At 57.8% G+C, this 22050-nt stretch overlaps 2 protein-coding genes across 6 annotated transcripts; both read right to left on the reverse strand.

Moving 5' to 3' along the window:
• Nucleotides 1–108: 108 nt before the first annotated feature.
• Nucleotides 109–1117, reverse strand: TMEM205 (transmembrane protein 205). Its single transcript, XM_041421874.1, has 3 exons — nt 892–1117; nt 634–797; nt 109–452 (listed from the first exon to the last, which is right to left on the reverse strand). Exons 1-3 carry the CDS (start codon nt 989–991, stop codon nt 153–155), a joined length of 564 nt encoding a protein of 187 aa, XP_041277808.1. The 5' UTR covers nt 992–1117; the 3' UTR covers nt 109–152.
• Nucleotides 1118–2464: 1347 nt separating this feature from the next.
• ACOT11 (acyl-CoA thioesterase 11) lies at nt 2465–18003 on the reverse strand. 5 transcript variants are annotated; one of them, XM_041421867.1, is made up of 18 exons: nt 17859–18003; nt 13765–13840; nt 12156–12354; nt 11197–11266; nt 9326–9376; nt 8252–8312; nt 7971–8072; nt 7580–7715; nt 7138–7294; nt 6674–6793; nt 6454–6598; nt 5559–5614; nt 5365–5431; nt 5197–5280; nt 4975–5108; nt 4555–4686; nt 4356–4482; nt 2465–4267 (listed from the first exon to the last, which is right to left on the reverse strand). In XM_041421867.1, exons 1-18 carry the CDS (start codon nt 17879–17881, stop codon nt 4112–4114), a joined length of 1896 nt encoding a protein of 631 aa, XP_041277801.1. In that variant the 5' UTR covers nt 17882–18003; the 3' UTR covers nt 2465–4111. The 5 variants fall into 5 exon arrangements, with proteins under 5 accessions (XP_041277801.1, XP_041277799.1, XP_041277802.1 ...); XM_041421865.1 differs by lacking the exon at nt 17859–18003 and adding an exon at nt 14913–15345; XM_041421868.1 differs by lacking the exon at nt 9326–9376.
• Nucleotides 18004–22050: the final 4047 nt, after the last annotated feature.

A 22050-nucleotide genomic window follows, 5' to 3' on the forward strand; every position in this document is an offset into this window, starting at 1 on the left:
AGAGAAAACATTTCCATTTCACTATTCCTAAATTTCAACACAGCAAGAGTATCTCCACCTGAGGATGCTGCACTTTAATGCCCAAAGCTGGGGGTTGCTTTACAGCGAGGCAGCAGGGGCTGGGCACTGTCCACCATCCCCTGGCAGTGCCCTCAGAGGGCAGAGAGCTGGCCAGCCAGGTGGTAGAGGCTCAGCCCGTTGCACACGATGCACAGGAGGTTGCAGAGCGAGGACAGAGCGTGGTAGAGGGCGAAGCTCCGGGCCAGCTGCCTGTAGCCAGGGTTGGAGGCACGGAGCTGCCTGCGGGGCTCGCTGGCTGCCAGCCCCACCTCCTGCCCCAGCCCCTGGCTCTGCTCCACCAGCTGCAGCTCGGCCACCAAGTCAGAGGCCACCTGCCCAAACCACTGCGTGTTCAGCACCGCGGCGGCGACGCAGACGAGGAAGACGATGATCTGCGGGGAGCGAAGCCGCCCCGCGTGTGGTGGGTTAAATTTCTCCCCCAGGCCCCCTGGCTCGCTGCAGTTTGGGTGCTTGTGGGGTTCTTTTAACTGTGCGTGGATCTCCGTGGTTTGCAAGCCAGCCAGAGGAGCAGAGGAAGGGGTTTGGGCTGAGTGTGAGGAAGGGGGAGGCTACCTGGGTCATGTGCTGCTCGCCGAGGCGCTCGCTGGGGTGGGACATGGCAAACAGGGTCAGGTTGAGGAAGGCACAGGTGGAGCTGATGTGGAAGTAGTAGGGGAAGAGCTGCCGCTGGATGGAGCCGAAGGTGTGGCGAGGGAGGTGCCTGCTCATCACAAACCCTGCGAGGGGAGAGCAGGGAGAGAGAGTCCTGGGGCAAAGCCCCGTGCCCTGTGCCACCCCCCTGGGCAGAGAGCACAGCACAGCCCGACCTACCGGCCACGAAGGTCACCCACACCTGCATTCCCCAGGAGGTGGAGAGGAAGAGCAGGTGCAGCAGTTTGATGGTGTTGGAGGGCTCCGTGTCACTTGCCATGGCGTCCTGGATGGGGACAGGTCCCTTCGTGTCAGCCAGGTCACCCCGAATTCGGCGCTGAGCTGTGGCTGCTGCTGTCACCTTGCTGCTCGCAGGGCAAATGCAGTTCAGGTTCACAAACCTGCTTACTCAGAGAAAGCTTTGGAGCTGGCACAGCCCCGTTCCAGCCTCACCGCCACACACCCGACCGGGCTGCAAAGCCGCTGTTCAGTCCCCTCGTATCTCAGGGCAGGGCTCTGCGTCAGCACCTGCGAGCCACATGGCTGGGGTGGACTTTTGGCAAAGTCCAGCCAACGCCCCACTGACCCCTGGCAGCAGGAACAAGCAGAAAGTCAATAAAAAGGGGAAGAGAAAAGCTGTGACAAATCCACCTGCCCACGCTGTGGCCACCAGAGGCCTCTTGGCCAGGGGGAAGCCCTCTTGTTTAAAAACAACAACAGCTTCTGCCCTGCTTAACCAAAAGCAGGGGGGCTCCCAGGCTCACCCCGCTGCCCCAGACCCTGCACAAGAGCACAGGCAGTGGGTGGAAGGAGGCTTCGAAGGAGCTGCCTGATCCACTGCAGGGAGCACTCTGAAAATTAATTAAAACAAAGCTTCTGGGAGTAGCCCATCAATACTGCTGCCTGCAGAATTCCTCCTCCTCCTCCTCCCCTCGGCTGGCTGCCTCGGGGCATGAATTACAGCAGGGCTGGCCTTGAGAGAGACACTGCCGTCTAGTTCTATCCCACTCGGGCAAAGCAGATAAATGTGCCCTGTATTGTGATATATTAGCTCCAGGTATTTATTTAGGCATCCATAAAATCAGCTCCTTAAACCTTCTCATGATGGCAGCACACCGGAGAAGGCGCCCACATCCAGCCTGGAGTGCTGGCCTGTAAATCCCCAGCTGTATTCATGGCCTTTTCTTTTCCAAAAGCTTCTTGGGTGTTTTGGGGATTTTTCCATCCTCCAGGGGCCCAGGGAGGCAGCCGTGGTGCTTAGGTGGGGCTTTGTTCCCTGCATCATCCTGGGCAGGGATGCCAGCAGCCAGCACACAGCCCTGCTGCTCCCAAGGCCCCAGATCTGCCTCTCCAAATGCTTTGCCTCCATGCAGGAATTAGCAGCCAGAGCTCCAAGGTGTTTTCATGCAAAGCTGCAGGTTGGAAGGTTGCTCAGAGAAGGGGGGTAACTCCCTTGTTTTTTTTAAAGAGATTAAGAAAAATGGTGATTGATTGCTGAATTGGTCCTAGAGCGGTCCCTCCTTCTCTGTGGGATGAGGCAGTGGAGATGGGTGCTCCAGGGATGCTCCAGGCTGCCCAGCCCTGCTGGCCATGCCCCCGAGGGCCAGCAGATGCTGCAGGGCTGCAGTTTTCTTGCAGAAGTGCCCCCAGGTCACTCCTGCTCCATCACCCTGCACCCCCGGGACCCAGCCAGGCTGGAGCCAGGGCTGACCGGGGCCTCCCAGCGGGAAAAAGCACAATACTTAAGGAGAAGGAGAGGTCAGTTAAAGTTTAATGTTCAGGCAAATACATCATCCCCTCCACTTAATCAAGCAGCAGCAATTCCTAACGGGAAGGAGAAAGGATGGCTCTCCTCCCAGTGATAATAAGGCAGGATTGCTCTCAGTTTTGGGAGATAAGAGGGCTCTATAAAAATTGAATGTTTTGTACCATGGTCAGCCTAAGATGGCTTTATCTGTTGGAGGTGAGGGCCCAGCTGTGCCAGGCCTTGAGCTGAGATGTTTATGATGGGAGATGCAGCAGAGATTAGGGGTTTATGGCCACAGCCAGGGGTGGGAGCCACTGCCTGGTGGCCACAGGAGAGGGGCAGCAGCTCCTTCTGCTTATAAACTGGGTGGGGAATTTGGGTGGCAAAGGGACTGGGTGTTGAAAAGGGACACCTGGAAAAGACCCTGTGGTCATTTCTGGTGACCCCAGTATGGCATCACCATCACTTGCTCATGGTTAAGCTCTACAAAACCCATGCTTGGGGTTAAGCACGGGGCTCTGCAGGCAGAGGCAAGGGCACAGCTGGCACGTGTAGAACCTGCTGTGCCCAAAGCTCTGCGTGCCTAAGGGCTTCCAGGGCTTGCTCATTTTCTTCCAGAAACCTCAATGCCATCAGAAAACCTCTGGCTGTGTGACCCAGGGAAGCTGAGGAGGGGTCTCTCCCAGGCCTGTGGCTGAGGGCAGATGTCCCCTGTGCTGTGACTGATGAGCAGCACTTCCACTGTCACCCCTGCTTCATGCTGGTGCCCTTCCCAGAGCATCCCAGACTTAGGGGAGCAAGGTTTGGCTCTGTCTTTTCCTGTTTCAGCACCTCTGAGGCAGTTTGGGGTTTACATCTCAAGGTGCTGGTGCACCCAGCAGAGGGGGACAAGGAGGGCAGTCCCAGGCATGAGAGCCACACCTCCAGGCAGTCTCCAAAAGCCACTTGCAGGGAGCATCACCCCTTTCCTGCAGCACAGTCCTGCCTCAAAGGACCCCACGTCCACCTGAGCCCCAGGTGAGCTGTGGGTGCAGGATCCCTGCTCCAAGCTCACCACACAGCAAGCCCCTGGAGCAGACACTCACCCAGAGCAGATATGGGTGCCTGTCCTTTCAAAACACTTTAATTTCTGCTCCTTCCACAGCCCCATGGGGTGGGATTTCAGCCCAGGAGGAGCAGGGGCTCTTTGCCAGCTCTGCCCAGGAAAAGGAGCAGCACTGGGAGAGTGGGACGTTCCACCAGCCACCCCTACACCAGGGAGGGGTACAGCACCCACCCCACATCACTGCCCCCTTTCTCCCTTTGCTGCCTCAAAAGGAACCAGTTATGCCCCACTGAGAACTAGTGAAAAAAATAATCTGGTTTGGGAAGAATTTTGGATAGCATAAAGATTCAAGTAGCGTTAAGTGAACTAGAAAACCAAGTCCTGTACATCAGCTTATAAAATTTCTAAATAAATTTTTTAAAAAAGAAAGAAGAAAAGGTATGACACATCAGTGCAAGGGATGAGGTGGTACAGCAATGCCCTCCACCCCAGCCCCTGGGACCAAACCCCCAGGGAGGCAGGGTCTGGCTGCCACCATCCCACGTTCCCTTCCACCACAGAAGTGTCCCCTCATCTGTCTGTCCATCTGTCAGCAGGGGGCCGTGGCTCTAGAAGTCCTGCAGCCGTGAGATCAGGTCCTCCTTATTCTTCAGCAGGAACTTCTCACAGGCTTCGAAGGTGGAGCAGATGTCGGAGGACAGCCCCGCCACGTTGGTGGTGACGTAGGTGAGGTACCCCGGCATAGCCTGGTTGTAATAAGCCACCTGCGAGGCACAGGATGAGGTCAGCAGGGGCACGGGGGAGGGAGGAGCCTCCCCCACGGGCTGTGGGAGCACAAACACTCCATCCCACCTTGGTCATCTCCTCTGACTCTGGCCAAATGCAGAAACCGGAGCAGAGCGTCTCCCCGCGCGTGAACTCGGCTCTGGCGGGGTGGGTGGGCAGCGTCACCGACCGAAAGGCCACCACGTAGGGGTCCCTGGGGACGGGAGAGCCCGGTGAGCTGGCACAGCTTGGATGGCAGGGAGCAGGGGTCGGGCTGGACACTCACCCCTTGCTGCAGGGCTTCCGCCGGGACGCCAGGATAACAAAGTCCTGCGGTTTGTTCTCGTTCCTGAGCTTCTGGCTCACCACGTGGTAGATCATGTCGTCGTCGTCGACCTTCTGGACAAGCTCAGCACTCCTGTAAGGGAAGGGGACCGGTCACAGAAACCCTGCTGTGCCCCTGAATCTGGGCCTTACACATTTACAGCCCACCACCAGACCCAAAATATTTGGGGTGACCCAAAACAGATGTTTGCTCCCGCAAAGCGCAGCCATCAGCCCAGATGGAGCCAGGACGGGGACACACCGTGTGAGGGTCTCTAGGAGCAGGCAAGGCGACACACTGGCTCCCAGGAAAGCCCAAAGGGATGCTCAACCACGAGGCTGAAGCTTGGGGGTGTGATGGTGGGGAGGCTGCAGCACTCACACGTAGTGGCTGTCCCACTCGTGCCGGCGCCGCAGGTTGGAGAGCAGGGAGAAGGCTCGGCCGGCCGGGATGCAGACGGACATCTCGATGCGGAAGGACAGGAACTTGTCCTCCTCCAGCGTGTACATCCGCACCTCGGGGAGCACAGGGCACAGCTGGGACCCGTTCCCACCGGGATTGCCCATGCTTTGGGGCCGAGGGAGAGGGGACAGCGTTCAGTACCTTTTCCTTCTCTCTGGCGAGCACCCAGTTCGCTTTGGCCACGAGCATCTTCAGCGCGGAGACGTTGTTGTAGCTCAGATAAACCTGGGGCAGGGACAGCGTGTCAGGGGCAGGAGGGGGAGCAGGAGGAGCAGGAGGCAGCAGCTCCCATGGGGATCATCCTCCTACCTTGTTGCTTTGGTCCCAGGGCACGGAGAGCGGCACCTCAGTCTGTTTGCAGGAGACGACGTATTTTCTGCAGCAAGGGAACAGCTTCCCTTATGAGGGGACACAAACCACCCCCAGACTGTCCCTGCCCCCCAGTGCTGAGCCCCCCTTTCCTCCTTCCTCCATCCCCACATCCCACTCGTTCTGGTGCTCACCGGTCCAGCCGAATTTTTTTCCTAGCACTGGCTTCTCTGTACCTCCTTTCTCCATCCTGAGAAATGGGAAAAGGCAATTAAGTTAATAGGAAAAGGAGGTTAAAAAAACCCAACCAAACAAAAAAACACGCCCTTTTGGGAGTGGGAAAAACATTCAGCAGGGAAGGGAGGTGAAGCCCCCTTGCTGATCAAGTGATGGGCACTGGCACATTAGGGAAAACCCTTGTTGTGGCTGCAAACCTGAACAAAGCCCCTGAAACAAAAACTGGGTACCCTAGCACCTACAAATGTCCTCTCCTGGGGAAATAAAAGCCAAAAAAAAAGCAGCTTATTTTGAAGAAAGTGCCAGTGTAGTGTTTTAAAGTGGGTGAGAGGAGGTTTCAGGGGGCCCAGCTTTGGCCATGAGATTAACTCCATCACAGTGGAAAACCCTAGTTTTAAGACATCAAAAAAATGAGGGAGCTGGACAAGGACTAGCCCAGGAGAAGCTGAGACACATGAGTTTGCTTTGTTGCTGTGCTCGTGCAACAGATTTCCTTAAATATTTGGATCCCAGCAAATTATGGATCAGGATGCCTTGAAAGGTACAAAACAACCTCAACATTCCCTCCCCTAAATTATAGAAAAGATGAGGTGGAATTTGCAGGCAATACTCTGCTAAGCCTTGCATGGCTAATACGTCTCCATCCCTGCGCAAGGCAAGTGGTTTATTTCATTAGTTCTACCGAGCAATCAATTTAATTCCCTTGCTATTGAGCAATTTCATTTCCACCGTCACAGAACTGCATTTGTTGTGCTGCGAGTCCGAGAGCCCTTGAGTGGGGGGCTTGAGTGGGATTTCCCTGGGGGTCCCGTGGCTCCAGGCTGGGGAGAAGCCAGCCCTGCCGGTCCTTACCCCCGGCTCGGGTGCCAGCATGGGCAGCGTGCGGGGATGGCCCTCCTGGTCCAGCACCACGAAGGTCATGAAGGCGCTGTTGATGTGCCTGCGGCTGACGGACATCTCCTGGCCGTAGGCCTCGGCGCTGACCCCCACCTCCATGCTGCCAGAAAGAAGGGATGAGGGAGCAGAGGGCCGTGGGGAGGGCGGGAAGGGCACCCCCGGCGCCGCCACCCACCTGTTCTTGAAGGCGTTGTTGACGATGGCTTTGAGCACCAGGCGGTCTCCGACTTGCGACGGCCCCCGAAAGTGGAACATCTCGATGGCCCTCAGCGTGGGGTGGGCGTGGCACAGCCGGCTGTGGGGACGGGTGTCACCCCCCGTGTCACCCCCCGGCCGCGGCCCCGCGCCATGGCAGCCGCATGCACCCTCCCCGACCCAGCCAGGGACAAGGAGACCCCAAAAAATGTCACTCCTGGATCCCAATGGTCAAAGCCAGCTGTGAGAAGGAACAGTGAGCCAACTGCAGTGAGCGTGAACCTTTCCCTGGGGTCCCTCAGCACCACACACCTGTGGGACTCCCTGTGCAGTGTCACCCAAGGGTGACATGCTGGGCCCCATCCCTACAGTCCAGCTGTGGCCAGACCCAGCCGCATGCATCCCCTCCAGGCACGTCATCCCCCGACCCCCTTGTCGGGTCACCTGGCCGCGATGGTGGCCACGTTCTCCATCCAGGCCATGATCTGCCCACCGAAGGTGTTGCCCTGGTGGTTGGCGTGTGGAGGCAGCACCAGCTCCACGCTCTCCACCCGCGTCCTTTCCGCTGGCACCGCCCCGCTGCCATCCCGCGTCTCCAGCTCTGCCACGGGGGGATAACAGGGTTCAGTGTGCTGTACGGCCACTAGCACCCCTCTCCCTGCACCCCACCAGCCCCTGTCCCTCTCCCCACAGCTGCCCTCCCACTGCATCCACCCCCCCAAACCTCCAGGCCGGGCAGTCTGGGATGGTGGGGCTGATCCCTGCCACGGCCAGGGCATTCCCAAACCTCCCTGTGGTGATCACCACCAGCACGCTGCTGAGGAAGTGGGATGTCACTAGTGGGTGTCGGGGCTATTTGGGAAGCCCAGGCTGCGGGGCACAGTACCGGTTTCCTGGGGGCTGCTGGTGAGGAGGTCCTTGAGGGTGTCCTTGTGGACCAGGCGCATGCGGCGGCGCTCGGCAGCGATGCTGTACTCGATCTTCTCCTCCTCCGTCTGCGGGGTCAGCGGCTCCAGCCTCACCTGCAGAGGGATGGGACAGGCTGCAGTCCCGCTGGGGGACGAGCAGCAGCGAGCAGGTGCCCTCCATGCCCAGCATGGGGCTGAGAGCCACCCACCGTGCACCCCCCAAGCACAGGACAGGGGATCACTGACCCATGAGAAACAGCAGTTGCCATGATGGAAAGCTGAGCCCAGCCCAGCCTCACAGAGGCCATTTCCTTACTGCCTTTGTGTAGCAGGTTAAGAGAGTCCCCCTGGCCGCCAGCCACTGCTCACCTTGCTGCCCAAGGGGCCCTGTGCCACGAAGGTGGCGTACGCCTTGCAGATGCTGCAGTGCTTCCCGCTGCACAGGTCTTCGTAGCTCACCTGGATGCCCACCTGGGAGAGGGCACAGCACCCCTGAGAGCTCTGCTCCGCAGGGACACACATCCCACCACACACCCCCGGCCAGAGCCAGCCAAAAACGATGAACACACGGGATTAAAGCTGGGGATTGTGGGAGGATTTGGGGATTTGGCCACGTGGCTGGTGGGGACAGGGCAGGGGCACACACCAACCTCCATGCTGGAGTTAAAGGCTCGGTTCACTTTGGCTTTGATGTTGACAACCTGCCCGACGCTGCAAAACAGGAAGAGGAGAAAGGGTGTGGGGTTACTGGGGGCGAACAGCAACCAAGCGGCTCCCTCTGAGGTGCCACAGCATTCCAGCTCACTGCCCGCTGTGGTGAGGCTTCCTGGGACTGTGGGACATGCCAGATGGCCAGCAGGACAGGGGGACAGCCACCCCCGAGATGTGAGAGCAGTGAGATGTCAGCCCTGAGCAGCTGTGTGCAAGTGGGTCCCCAGGTCTGGGTGTTGCCAGGACACCCGAGGGGGGCAGAGGTGCCCGAGGCTTGCTTGGCACCCCTGCCCATGTGGGCATGCACGTTCCTGCCAGAGCAAACGGCTCCTCCAGCCTTGCATCCACTGTCCAGCACACAGGACCAGCCACGGGGCCTCCCCACAAGCAATGGATACCTTGGGATGCTGGGAGATGGCAGGAGGCAGGGCCCAGCCAGGGGCATTTTGCAGCATCTCAAATGAAACATCTGCTGGCAGCAAGCTGCTGCTCTCCTCTGTGCCTTCAGCAGGCTTCAGAGCACACACAGACACTGCAGCCTGAGCTACTCCAGGCTGGCACCCATGGAATGAGCAAATTAAACTTTTTAGTGACGCCGACAGCAGTCTTTACCAAACACATTTTTAATATTCTTCATTCCCCAAAAGAGGCCAGTGCTAGGAAACTCAGTGGAATAATAAACCCTGTAACCACCACATCTCAAAACCAGAAAAGAGGGAGAGTGTGCTTTGACACCAGCTTTTCCCCCGTGCCCTCACACGTGACTTCAGGCTCGGGCTGAGCTCTGTAAGTGACACGCTGTGCGCGCTGGCTCTGGCTGGAGCAGGAGTGGCAGCAGCTGGTGCCTCTGGCCGTCCCCAGCATGGACCCCGGGCCGGTGACATGCCAAAACGTTAGCAGGGTTACGTGAGCAGCCTCTGTTCACATGCCATGCCTCGTCAGTGGGGTTAAGGCTCCCAACTCACGGCAGCACTGTGCTAGGCTGGCTGCTCTAGGGCCAAACACGTCCGTACCCGACACCGCTCCTCCCGTCCCGCTGCCCAGCAGGGCTTGCAGACGGCTGGCTGGGGCAAAAAGAGAAAGCAAACGTGGGGAGAGGGTTAGAGGCGATGGAAGCAGCCAGATGGATGCTCTGGATGGGTTTGTGGTGAGGGGCATGCAAGGGCAAGGGGCCAGGCAGGCAGACTGGCAGCCCCACATGTCTATATATAGCCCCAAAAATACTTCTCTGTCCTTATCAAACAGTAGAAGCCAGTGCCATAAATGCCACACAAATCCCCGCTCAAGGGTACGTGTGATCCTCCCCAGAGGCTGCACTTCCACACAGCAGGGCACAGGGATGGGGCAATCTGCTGCCCAGCCAGTGAGTTTTAAGCCAGTGATAATTTGGGGTCTCTTCCCTGCCCTCAAGCACCCACAGCTCCTCCCTGCCTCTCCCCCGCAGCACAAGGGCAGCAGAAGGCACAAACAGCCAGGCAAGGAGATCTGACACAAAACTCCTCCACCCTCCAACAGCTCTGCAGGAAATCGTTGCCAGGCCCCTTGCTCGGAGCCTTAAGCTGGACCACAGCAAGTGGGATCTGAGCCAGGAGCAGCACAAATTCCCTGCCCCTTGGAGCAGTGCCCAGCTCACCCCCGAGGAGGGACAAATGCTTTGCAGGGCTTGATGTAATGCTGTGGAGTGGGCTTGGGGCTGTTCTTCCCTGCTCCTGAAACCCACGGAGGAAAGATGCCCAGGAGCAGGGAATCAACCCCAGTGGTGCCACCTGTGCCAGCAGGAGGTGGCACCATGGCTGCACCACATCCCCACACTGTGGATTTCTCATGGAGCTGATCCCAGGGTGATGGGCACCTCATGTGGGAGGGCAGAAGTGTGAGTTCAGCGTTTCCTGGGAATGACAGTAAAACCCAAGAGTGAGTCAGACTTCTCAATGCCAAACAAATCAGCTGACAGTCAGGGACCCCAGTGCCAGCCCTGGGTACCCACACTGGTGCCTGTCCCAGCAGGCAGACCTGCACAGCAGGGAGTGGGCAGTATGGATCCTGTATGGCATGGATCCCATATGGCAAGGCAGGAACTGCTGGGCAGGTGGATCCTATATTGCATGGATCCTATATTGCATGGCAAACCCCCAGGGAGCCCGCTGGAAGGGTACCCAGGTGGGAACAGACAGGCACAGGGGGTGTGGGGACTCTGAGATGAGTAAAGGTGGGTGGCAGTACCTGGGCTTACTGGGGGTACAAAAGGAGGAGACTGCTTTGGGAATGCTGGGTGGGAATAGTCTCAGTACTGGGAGCCTGCAGAGAACACCCTGGGAGGGTTTTTGTCCTCTCTCCTCTCACCCTCAGGTCAGGAGAAACATTATTCCCTGAAACACCACATCCCAAGGGCTGCATGAATCAGAGGGGGCACCTCTGTGGGGCAGCACCCAGGGCATGCCAGCACCAGCCTGGGATGGAATTTTGAGCCCATCCCGACGCATCCCACAAAGCCGGGAGCACCCGCTGGGTGGGTGAGCCCCACCGCGCCTCTGCCACCCACATGGCCGCTCCAGAGGCACGATCTGCAAGATTCCAGTTTTCCAGAGCACTAAATCAGAGCTGTTTCCTGAACAAAGCCAGGGAGGAGCTGGTGTTGGGGGAAATACCGGGAAGCCAACACATCAGGAGCTCCCCAGGCGACCGCAGTGGATAAATCAGAGCAGACAGCCCTGCGAGCCTCAGTCCCTGCTGCCCTGCCAGCCTGGCACTGCCACTGCAGCTCCTCCTCTGCCAGGCACGCTGCTCCCCGCTCCAGCTCCAGCCCCTGTCCACGTTGCAGCCGGCAGATGGGAAAAACCCCCGCGTTTGCCTGCGCGTGCCCCGCGGTGCGCGCAGCATTTACCTAATGGTGTGCTCAAAATAGATATCATCCATGGAGGCTGTGACGCACGGGCAGCCGGCGTGTCTCTCGGCTGCAAAGGGAAAACAAAACTGCATCAGCAACCTGCAGCAACGTGCTGAGGGTGTGTGGGGCACGAGGGCTCCTCTGCCCCAGGCTGGTGACACCGGTGACACCCAGACAGCGTCCCTTTCCCTGCTGATGCCCACTGCTGCGTTTGCAGCGGACCCGAGTGGGATTGGGGGTTTTTCCACCCACAGCAGCGTGAGTTTGCAGATGTTTAAAGGTTTGGAGAGTGTGCTGGTATTTTGCCTTCCATCCATGAGTTTGCAGTTGTGGAGATGCACCAGCAGCTGATTCCATCTCCCCGTACACAGCAGATATTTCAAAGCCGCTCTGCTGGCGCGGCTTTCCCTTGGGACTCCAGGAACCTTAGCCTGCAGGACTGCTCTGGGAACCTCATCCAACTGCAGAATTGCACCCGTTTCCCTGTCATAACCTCCCCATGCTTGGCTAAGCTGGTGAGCTCCATTGCTTCCTGCTGAGTGGAGGAGCTCAGCCCACTCTGTCTGCTGCTGGGCTGCCACCAGCCTGCTCTCCCCACGCCCTGCACAGCAGGCAAGGATCCTGGTTCTCTTATAGATGAACCAGGCACGGATTTTGATCTGTCCCCAAGCCAGCATGCATGCTGCAGTGCACGTCTCCTCCCCTTCTTGTCCTGCTCCTCTTTGCTCTCTAATTACTCAGCAAAATGGCATGACGTGGGTCCCCAGCTGGCGTCACTCTGAGGCACACACGCTGCTGGACTGCCAGGGATGCTGCCAACGAGCTGGCTCCTGTGCATCCTGCCTGGTGCCTTCCCTGGCAGCCCAGCAGGACGAGGGCAGAGGATGGCTTATCAGCAGGAGAGGATGGCTTTCCAGAGGCAGAGGATGGCTTTCCAGAGGCAGAGGATGGCTTACCCGAGAGGCAGGCGGCCGTGTCGATCCACTTGAGCAGCTGGCCGGTGCTGAGCTCGCCGCGGTGGTTGGTGTGGCACGGCAGCACCAGCTGGCTCATCTGCACCTCGGTGGGGTTGCGGGTGGCCGAGGGGCTGGCCATGGCCCCCGGCGCCTCCTCCCGCTCCCCTGGCTCCCGGGCACGGGGTGGAGAGGTCGAGCCCTGCGGGGCACAAAAGCTGTGTTTCACCCCATTGGGAAGCAAATGTCCTGAGGGAATGGTGAGCTGTGAAGACACACCTCACACAGAGCTGGGAGAACCCCAGCCCTGCTCACCCCTGGACACCAGCAAGTCCATCCAGTCCTTGGCAAAGAAAAGATGCCTGCAGCCGAAAGAGAAAAAAAATCCCTCTAAAAAAAGCTCCATGGGGGATTACTCCAGGTTTTCAGGCCATTTATCACCTAACCCCACTGCTCCCTCCCAAACACCACAAAAAATCTCTCCCAAAGTTAATCACTCTCCTTGAAGGAATTTTTCTCCTTGACAGCTTCATTTTTAGGGTGCTGCAGCACAGGGTGGGTTTGCTCTGGGGCTGGACAGTGCTCCACACCTTCCACCAACACCTCCCCTTCACCAAAGGAAGCACTGGAAGCTGTGTGGTACGAGCAGCAGAGGAGGAGCATCCTCAGTTTGGGGTTGTTTGGACAGCAAAATCTGTTCCTTGCTGGCTTGTCCATTTGCTGGGCGCAGAGCAGCTCCCCCGGCACCCCGGTGGGAAGCAGGGTGGGAGAGAGAGGAGGCTGAGGTGGTGCTGGCAGGAAAAATAGCTGATGAGAGATGTCAAGTGAGTCGTGTTACACAAGGGGTGAACTCAGTTAGCCTGGTGAGTAACTGAGGAGACACGAGGAGCTGTCTGGGCTTCGTCAGAGCCCTTCCTTCCGCTTTCTGCTCCCGCTGCAGCTCCTGCTCTCAGCACTTGTTGCACGAGTCCCACTGCAGCAGCCTCTCTGCCCTTTGCTTCGCCCGGATTCTTTAAAGATGGGTTTATGCTGAAAATGAAGCTTTCCCGATTACCCTGAGCTCACTGCCTCTCAGAATAGCATTTTTCTCCAGCGGGTCTAACCTCTGTTTCCATAGCTACTGGTACACGACATCCCGGGAACGGCACAAACCTCGGCAGCGAGCGCACCGAGCCCAGCCGATGGCAAAGGTCCCCCCATCCCACAGTGAGACCCACCCCCGGCCACCAGAGCCCCTCCAGAAGCCTCCAAACCCCTGTGTGAACCTCCTGGGCTGTTTCTCAGCACGCAGAAGTGCCTCCACGAGTACCACAGAGCTATTTTGGGAAGCCAGCAGGCTCTGGGGTACGAGCCAGCAATGCAAAGAGCTCCAAAGCCGCCTGCTGCAGCGTGAGCAGACAGCCTGGCCCGGGATCCCGCCGGTCATTTTCCCGGCGTTTGACAGTTCTGAATCTTAGGGAAGAAGCTGCTGGCTGTGGGAATGTGTTGGGAGAGGATGCAGCCAGGTCTGTGCACAGCTCCTGGCACAGGGTGGCATCCCCCTGGCACAGCCTGGGTTAGTAGCTGGCGGCACAAGGGGAGCCACGGGTTAGTTGCACGGCACGAAGGGTACCTGGAGGCCATTGCAACAGAAGCTCAAGATGTCTTCAGGGACTATAATATTCCCCTTGACCATTTTTAAGAGACACCTGGAAAGGAGCAGAGTGGCTCTGGTTACGGCAGGACTGGCAGAGACGGGGGTGGCTGTTTCCCGGCGGGAACGAGGCAGAGCGTGTGGCAGGTTGTCACACCCTGTCCCCACATGCCATGCTGACAGCCCTCCCACACCACTGACCCCACGCCAACACCCATCAGGGAGCTGTCAGAGCTGAAACGGAGAAGGGCAGAGCTGGGGCAGGTGCCTGCCATTCCAAGGGGGTCAGGTCCCACACCCACCAGCCCAGGTGAAAGAGTCCCAGCTATTTTGGGCAGCTGGACCAAGCACACGTTGCAGGGCCGTGGCCAGCCCCTCAGTCAGTGATGCTGTGTCAGTGTTGCTACATGTGACAGAGGGCTGTGCCTCGAAGCTGCCCTGGCCGGAGCGGTGACACCGCTGCAGTCACAAGACAGCCAGGAGCATATTTTTGGCAGCAGGCAGGGCTGAGGCTGCCATGGGTGGTACTGGGGGCAGCAAATGGGAAGCACCCGACTCCAGCAATGCTGCTGTGCCCTGCTCCAGTCCCTCTGCCTGGCATTCCACAAGGGCATTGTGTGTCCTTGGGTGCCTGCAGGCTCCCGGGCCACGTGCACAGTGACTGTGTCCAAGCTGGACATCGTGGTGGCATTGCAAGGAGAGGCAGTGTGGGAGCTGCAGCAAAAAAAAAAAAAAATGGAAGAGGCTTCTCATTTCCAGTTTGCTTTTAAACACAACACTGCCAGGCCCCTGGCATACCCCCAGCTTCCCAGCACACATCCCTCTCCCATGCAGCTAAAACCAGGCTGCTGGAGGTAGCAGCTCTTTTCCCAATGTATGGGATTTTGTGAAGGGGTAAAAAAGTGGGAGCTGTAGATTTGCCTCCTGCACCATCAGGAGCTGGGGCATCACACGGAGTGCACCTGATGTGGTCAGTACAAAACAAGACACAAACAGGAGCCTCTCGCAGCCTCCCACCCCTGCCCCAGCAGCACCAGGTTTTGCTTTCCCCAGCCCTATGACCTTTTCCCTAGCCCCATGACCTCTCCAGTTTGTTATTGAGATTTGGGAGCTTCCTGGTGGCTCACCTGCCCTTGCAAGAGCCCGCTGCAAGAGTTATCTCCTGTTTAACAGGACGGTTTGCTGCCCAATGCAGGCACAAGGCGGTGCCAGTGGCTGGGGGTGGTCCTGTTACACCCCACAGCCCCAGCCAACAGCTCCAGAGGGACATTCCTTGGAAACCCAGACCTGCTGCTGGCTCAGCAATCGTGTCACCTTGTCCCCTGGGTTGAGTTAGCAGGAGGGGGAAGAATACCCAGAGCTGTCTGCTTTGCATCATCCCCCTGCTATCTCCCAGGCAGCCCCAGCCCCGGGAAGGGGAGCGCCCGAGACCTGGAACCATCCAGCTGGTGGGTATTTATGGAGTATTTGTTATGGAAACCAAGCCAGCAAGTGTCTGTCCTCATTAAAATCTTCAGCCTCACTCAACTGTCACATTTTTAAAGCTGTTGACTGATGCAGCCCTCGGGTCACCATGGCAACAGGATGCAGTACCCAGGCGAGGATGCTCTTACTCTGTCACCCCTTGAGTGACCCATTTCTACCCAAAAAAAAAAAAAAAAAAAGTTTGCATTAGAAAAAAAAACCCTTCCAGCAGAATATTTTTCTTGCCTCCTGCCACGCTCACTTCCTGTGCTGCTGAAGGCGTAAGGAGCCCACTGAGCAAACCAGGAAAGACACAGAGAGGAAAACACACCAACAACCCTGCAAATACTGGGGAGAGGGACCCTACAGCTCCCCACAGCTCTCCTATACCCTGGCAGAGGGGTGTCCCACAGCACCAAAACACCCACAAGCTCCAGGGCACGTTTCTGCTGTGAAATTCAGTGCTGGCCTCTTCAGAAATCACCAGGGACCACCACTGTGCACAAACCTCCATTGCAAGCCCCCGTGGGTGCCACAGCTCCTCAGGATGACGCTGGGCAGAGATGCAAGAGAACAGTTGTTCCCCCAAATCCTTGAGCCCACTGAAAGCAGGGTGTTTGCTTCAGCCACCCCCAAGACAGTGGATGAGAGGGAGAGACAAGAGTGAGGTGGGCTGGGGGTTCCAAGTGCTGGGCTCTGGGGGGGTCTGGGCAGAGCAGGGCAGCCTCACACCTTGAGCCACCCCCAGCTGCCCTCAGAGCTCTCTCACCACCCACTGCAACCTCTCAAATACCTAATTCCCATTTTCCCTCACCTGGCTCTGTCTCCTACCCCCACCCCAGCCCCTCCCTGGAAGTGTTTAAAGAAAAAAAGGGGGGAGATGGTGGGGAAGAAAGCGGCGACAATGAAGTCCTCATGGCGGATTATTGGTGTATAATTGAGCAATATCCATGGTAACAAGCAAATCTGCACGCGTTAAAAAATTACCCTGACCTACTTTGGGAAATTCTGCCATCTCGACAGGGCAGTGAGGGCTGTCCATCCCCTGAGACGAGCCTGCCAGTCCCACTGCCAGCAGTGACAAAGCCCTGGTGCCAGCAGCATTGGAGATGCCCAGCACAGCCCAGCCCCATCACCCCATGCCCAGCAGGATGGAGCAGGGTCCCCAGCACGAGAGCTGCTGCTCAGGATGTGACCCTGCTGGGACAAGAGGGACTGAATTGCCAGGTGAGGAAACACAGCAGCTCCCTGCAGTGGGTCTCAGTGGGACCTCAGGAGGGTGGCCAGCCCAGAAGAAAGGCCAGGACACACTGCAATGGGTATTTTTGGGACCACACATCATGTTTCCTTAGAGTACATGGAGCAAAGCAAGGCACGGGGCCAGGAAAGTGCAAACCAAGGGTCAAAGGCAGGAGTGGGACACAGGAGGGCTCCTCTTACAAGGGGCTGATGGTTTTCCAGCCACCACCCATGGGAAAGCATCACTCAGTGTGAGCACAGTGGGGACACCTCCAGCACCCTCCCACCCCTCTCCACCACAGGGTGAAGCATCCCCAGCCCCAGCCATGCCCACAGCCCCATCCATACCCCTGCCTGAGTACTCTTTGCAGCTCCCATGAGGCTCCCAGGAAGGCTGGTGCTGCTTTGCCAGTACAGGGGCGAAGTCCCCCAGGGAGTGTCCCAGGGGACAAAGGTCTGGCTACGGTGCAGGGGGAGAACAGAGCCATATGTCACCCCAGAACACCTGCAGACACCGCCAGGCCCAAAATTCACACGCGTGGGGACACCAACAGCACCGCCCAGCCCAGGCACCTTTGCCCTGCCACCCACGGCGTTCCCAGGGAGGAGACTGCCATAACATCAACACCACCACGTTTCAGACCTCCGCAGCCAAGCCCACCAAGCTGGAAACCACCACAGTGGAGACCAAGCTGGTGCAAAGGTCTACACCCTGGTGGTCTGAACTGCGTGGTCTCCGCAATGGGGGTCACCACGGCTGAGACCACTGGAGTAGGAAACACCCAGGTGAACACCACGGTGCTGTGGTGGTCCCCACCGTGGTAGTCACCACGGCCAAGACCACCTCATTTGAGGCTACTGGGGTGGAGACCACCCTGGCATCGTGCCACCAACACTGCCAGCACCAGCCCCAGCACATCCCTCTGCCCTCCCCATGCCCGCCACCATTCCCAGCAGCCCTGCGCCCGTGCTTCCCACATATCTGCCCCTACTTTTAAGTGAAAAGAAGCTGATTCAAGCCAAAGCCCCCAGCACTCCTCCTGTCGCACCCAGAAAGACCTGCGGGGTTTGGCGTTCTCAGCTCCCGCCCGCCGTCCCCGCTGCAGCCGGAGGATGCCACGTCCCCATGGACAAGCCACGATGGAGCAGCAGCACGGCTCGCTGCAAACCCCAAAGCCGAGAAAGCATCACCCGGCTGAGCAGGGGGTCACACGGGGCTTTCACCCCACATCTTCCCCCGGAAGAGCCGCCCAGCGCCGACGCATGCCAGGACGAGCCGCCGGCAGTGGAAGTCTCCCCAGCAGCTCCCGCTCGGCCAGCCTTGCCGTTCCCCCCGATCCCCACCGTGCCCAGCTCCCGCCAGCCCTCACCTCAGCCAGAAGAAGCTGAGCATTTGCGGGAGGTGTTGAGGCGACGGCTGGCTCGGAGGAGAAGCGTCCGGACACCTGCGGGCGCGGGCGTCGAGGCCGGGCTGGCGCGGAGCCCTGGGACGGGGCCAGCGCACACCCCCTCCCGCTTCCTTAAACACGGCCACGCACAACTTTCCTTAAGGTAGCGCTTGGCAGATCCCAGCTCGCCTGGAAAATGGCCGGCGCTCGGGAGCTTGGCTCTGGATGCAGCAGGGAATGTGTCGGGCTGGCGGCGGAGCCGGGGAGAGCGGCGGGAGGCTCCGGCGCGGTGCCAGCAGCTCTGCGGAGCGGGGTGATGCTCCTGCTGCCTTCATCCCTGCCCACGGAGCTGCTCCTGGCGTGAGGTCCCCCTCCCCAGCCCACTCATCATCCTCTTCTGCCCCCATCACTCAGTTGAACTTACCCGAAAATATCAGTTTTTTCCCCAGAGCCGCAGGTGCCGACACCAAGCTGACTGTCCGGAAAAACCTCGGCAAACTTCTCCAAAGTCCATCCAATCCACCCAGCTGCTCCCTGGCCTTGCTGCCTTTGAAGTACCTCTGACAGGGCTTGTCACAAAACCACTTTTTTTCCTTTTTTTTCTTTTTTTCTTTTTTTTTTTTTTTCACAAGGAAATAAAATGCAAATTGCCATGTCACCGCATTAATGACTGTTGGGTTTAGTGGAGATGTTGTTCTATTTGTATTTGATTTACACACTGTTACAAGTGACTCTTGGTTATCAACCTACAAGAGTTTGATCAAAGCTCTTGGCAGGCACCAGCAGCACAAGTATTGCCACTGGAAAGCCAGCAGAGAAATAATTAAGCCATTTCAACAAGAAATAAGACCCCACTCTTTTTTTTTGGTAAATAATAATAACAAACCACTGAAACAGGGCAAAAGCCCCTGCCTCAGCCACCTAAATTTTAGGCTGGTTGTGGAAAATGTTCATCAAAATCCTAGATGGAAGCAGAGGGGTGGTGGGACACCAGGACACCTCTGCAAGGGCTGGGCCGGGCAGGGGGGGAGATGGGGCCCAGCTCAGGGTGATGACCCCCTGAGGGGGTTTGGAGCCTTTGGGGGATGGAGGAAGCACTGCATTGCACCAGGTGATTGATCAGATTATGGCGATGGAGATTCTCTCTGGGAGAAGATTGTTGCCTGAGGACTTTAACCCCTCTGAGCATTCACTGCTCATCTGCTTGGATAAAATCTACATTCTTCATTCCAAGAGCAGGAGCAGAGAGGCCCTTCTGCCCTGCACAGCCCCTTCCACGTCTTGCAGGTGGCTTTGCACACCCAGATGCGATTAAATTCCATCATTTCAGAAAACAGCATTTCCTCTAAAGCATTCTATTTTGGGACAGCAACTAAGATATTTCTCACCGGGATGGTTTTCTACCCATTTGCAGCAGCCCAGGTGCCCTGCAAACCAGATGGCAGCAGGCATCCTCCAGAACATCTCCCCACCTTTAGCACGGAGGCCCCTGGCCAGGAAGATCTTCAGGGATTTCTCCCTCCCTCCTTAGGACTGTTTGTTTCTTCAGCCAGAGATTAGGATCAAAAGGTTTGTGAAAACGATTCTTCCCACTCGCCAGAGTCAGAGGGAACAGCACAATTAGAAACACTTCAGATGCTTGACCCACGCTCGAGCCTGCAAACAAAAGTTGCAAGGAGAGGCTGATGTTTTCCAGGCCCAATTAGCATAATGTTGTAATTCCCGAGCTCTCGGGCTGCCTGCATCCCTTCGCCCCGGCCGCTCCAGCTCCCTCCTTCTGATCCATCACCATATGCCCGTCTTTTACAGTTCTTTGGTGCGTGATGCTCAGAGAGTGGATAATTAGCTAAATGAATTAATTGACATTCATACTTGTAATTAGCAACCGGTTACAAGCAGCTATTCTCCTTGGGACAGCTAAAATTTCTCCGGGATTGGTGTTAAAACACTGGAAAATCGTTGGGGGTAAATAACGAGGGCCGTGAGTGCTGATGGCGCCCGGCTTCTGCCCGGGCTGTCGGAGCCGCACCGCGGTAAACAAGCCCGTGCAGAAGCGGAGCAGGCTGTGGAACGTGTTGGGTACGCCGCTGCTGCTCGGGAGGAGGAGGAGAACTTTCCGGCTTCGGGAGAAATGCGGCCTCCAGCCGGCGGCTCCCACCCGCTCCCGGCTCACCTTTTGCTCCCCCGCCCGCCCGGGAGCGCGCAGCCGGGCCCCGGCAGCGGAGGCTGCTCGTGCAAAGCCGTGGAAATTGGATGTCGTGAGTGTTAATTAAACCATTAATTACTGCTGAGAGGGGGAGGAAAAGGAAAAAAAAAGTGACCTATTGGTTTTATCGCTTCTCGGAGTAGTTGGGAGGATGAAGTGATCGGGGGTTCGGCGGTGGGCGAAAGGAGCTGCGGCAGGAGGTAGATCTTTGTTGGAATGTAGGTTTTGTCAGATTTTAAGGGGATGCTGGCGGTGGTGCTGATGCAGCCACAGCTAATCCCGGCACCCTGTGAGGCCAGGAGTGGGACTCACAGTAGGGACAGGGATAGTGGAGACTGAGCAGCTCTCCTGTACTGCTGCGGGACACCACAGGGGCTGGGACAGGCTTTCAGGGTGTCCCGAAATGCAGGGATCCCACTCCCACCCACAAGCCCCGACAATCTGCACCCACAGCCCCTGAGAGGAGATGTGCAGGGACCCCACACCCCCAGAATGTAGCAGGGGTGGGTGAGCTGAAGGTCTCTTCTCCCTGGAAAAGGCGCCCCAAAACCTCGACAGCGATGAGAAGAAGGGAGGGCAGGCACCGCCACACAAATGGCTCGTTATGGAAAAGAGGAGAAAAAGTGATATTAATGCACTTTATAAATCAAACTCTCTCCTCTGGCTGCATCAGGAGCTTTGCACCAGCAGGGAGGAGAGCCTGGGCTGGGGGTACAAGGGACACCAGGGAGGGTGAGCTCTCCAAGCACTCAGGGACCAGCGCTGGGGTGCCCTGCCCTGCGCCACCCTCTCATGCTGACAGGCCCTGCCACCCACGGTGGCTGCAGCAGCTCTGGCTGGCACAGAGGCAGTGGCAGAGGGTGACAGGACAGGGTGATAAAGTGGCACCCCACGAGTCTGGGTCTCCCTCAAAGAAGGGCTCTCCCACGGCTCCTGGCATGGGCTCAGGGCTGCATGGCTCTGCCAGGAGTCCTGTTCTTGGCTCCTCCAAGCTATCAAAGCTTTCGATTTCCCTGGCAGCGCCTGGAGTTTAACTGCTGGGGAAAGGGACCAAAAAAAAAGCCAATCTCAGAAGAGAGACAGTGGGAAAGGCTGGGCCAAGGAGCTGTCATGCCACCCCTTCAGCTACTACACACCCCGGTACGTTCTCAAACACACTGCACAAGGCAGCAGAGAGGCTAATTTTTCTTTAGCTGCCGGCAAAAAAAAAAAAAAAAAAAAAATCAATTACAAGGTAACCTATTTTTCAACTCCTCCATTGGTATTTACTTAATTTCAAGGCCGGCTTGCCCACCCTGCCAGGGAGAGGATGAGGGAAACGGAGCTGAGCCAGGCTCGGGCTCGCTGCGGGGTTTAGTTTGGGTTTAATTGAGACACCAAAGCTCAGAGCAAAGAGGGTTTGTTTGAATGGGACAGCAAGTGACATGGGGCAGAGCCCAGCCCTGATGGGATGGGGAGCACCAGGGGTTCCCTGGAGCTTGCAGGGCAGCAGGAAAAGCCCAGGGGGAAGCACGACTGTCTGGAGAAGGTTTGGGAGGTGCTGGTGGCCCATGTGGACAGGGACTGGGGGTCCACGGGGACAGGGATGGCTCCAGGTGTCCGCAAGAGAGGCAGACTCCCAGGGAATCTGTGGGGACAGGAGCACTCAGGGGGTACATGAGGACAGGGCCATCCCAGGACAGTCCACGAGCACTTGGACATCCAGAGGGGTTACACAGACACAGGACAGGACACCGGGGGTACACAGGGACAGAGACACGGGACATTCCTGGACAGAGGGACATAGGATCCCGTGGGTACACAGGGACAGGGACCCCCGGGGGACACACGGACACAGGGGGACACTCAGACACGAAGGGACATACAGATATAGGACACAGGGGGATACACGGACAGGGGAGGACACTTGAACACCAAGGGACACTCGGACATGGGGAGACACACGGACACGGGGGGACACACGGACAC

Source organism: Onychostruthus taczanowskii, unplaced genomic scaffold (genome assembly GCF_017590055.1).
Source record: "Onychostruthus taczanowskii isolate IOZ18803 unplaced genomic scaffold, ASM1759005v1 scaffold7, whole genome shotgun sequence".
In the NCBI taxonomy this organism is placed as follows: Eukaryota; Metazoa; Chordata; class Aves; order Passeriformes; family Passeridae; genus Onychostruthus; species Onychostruthus taczanowskii.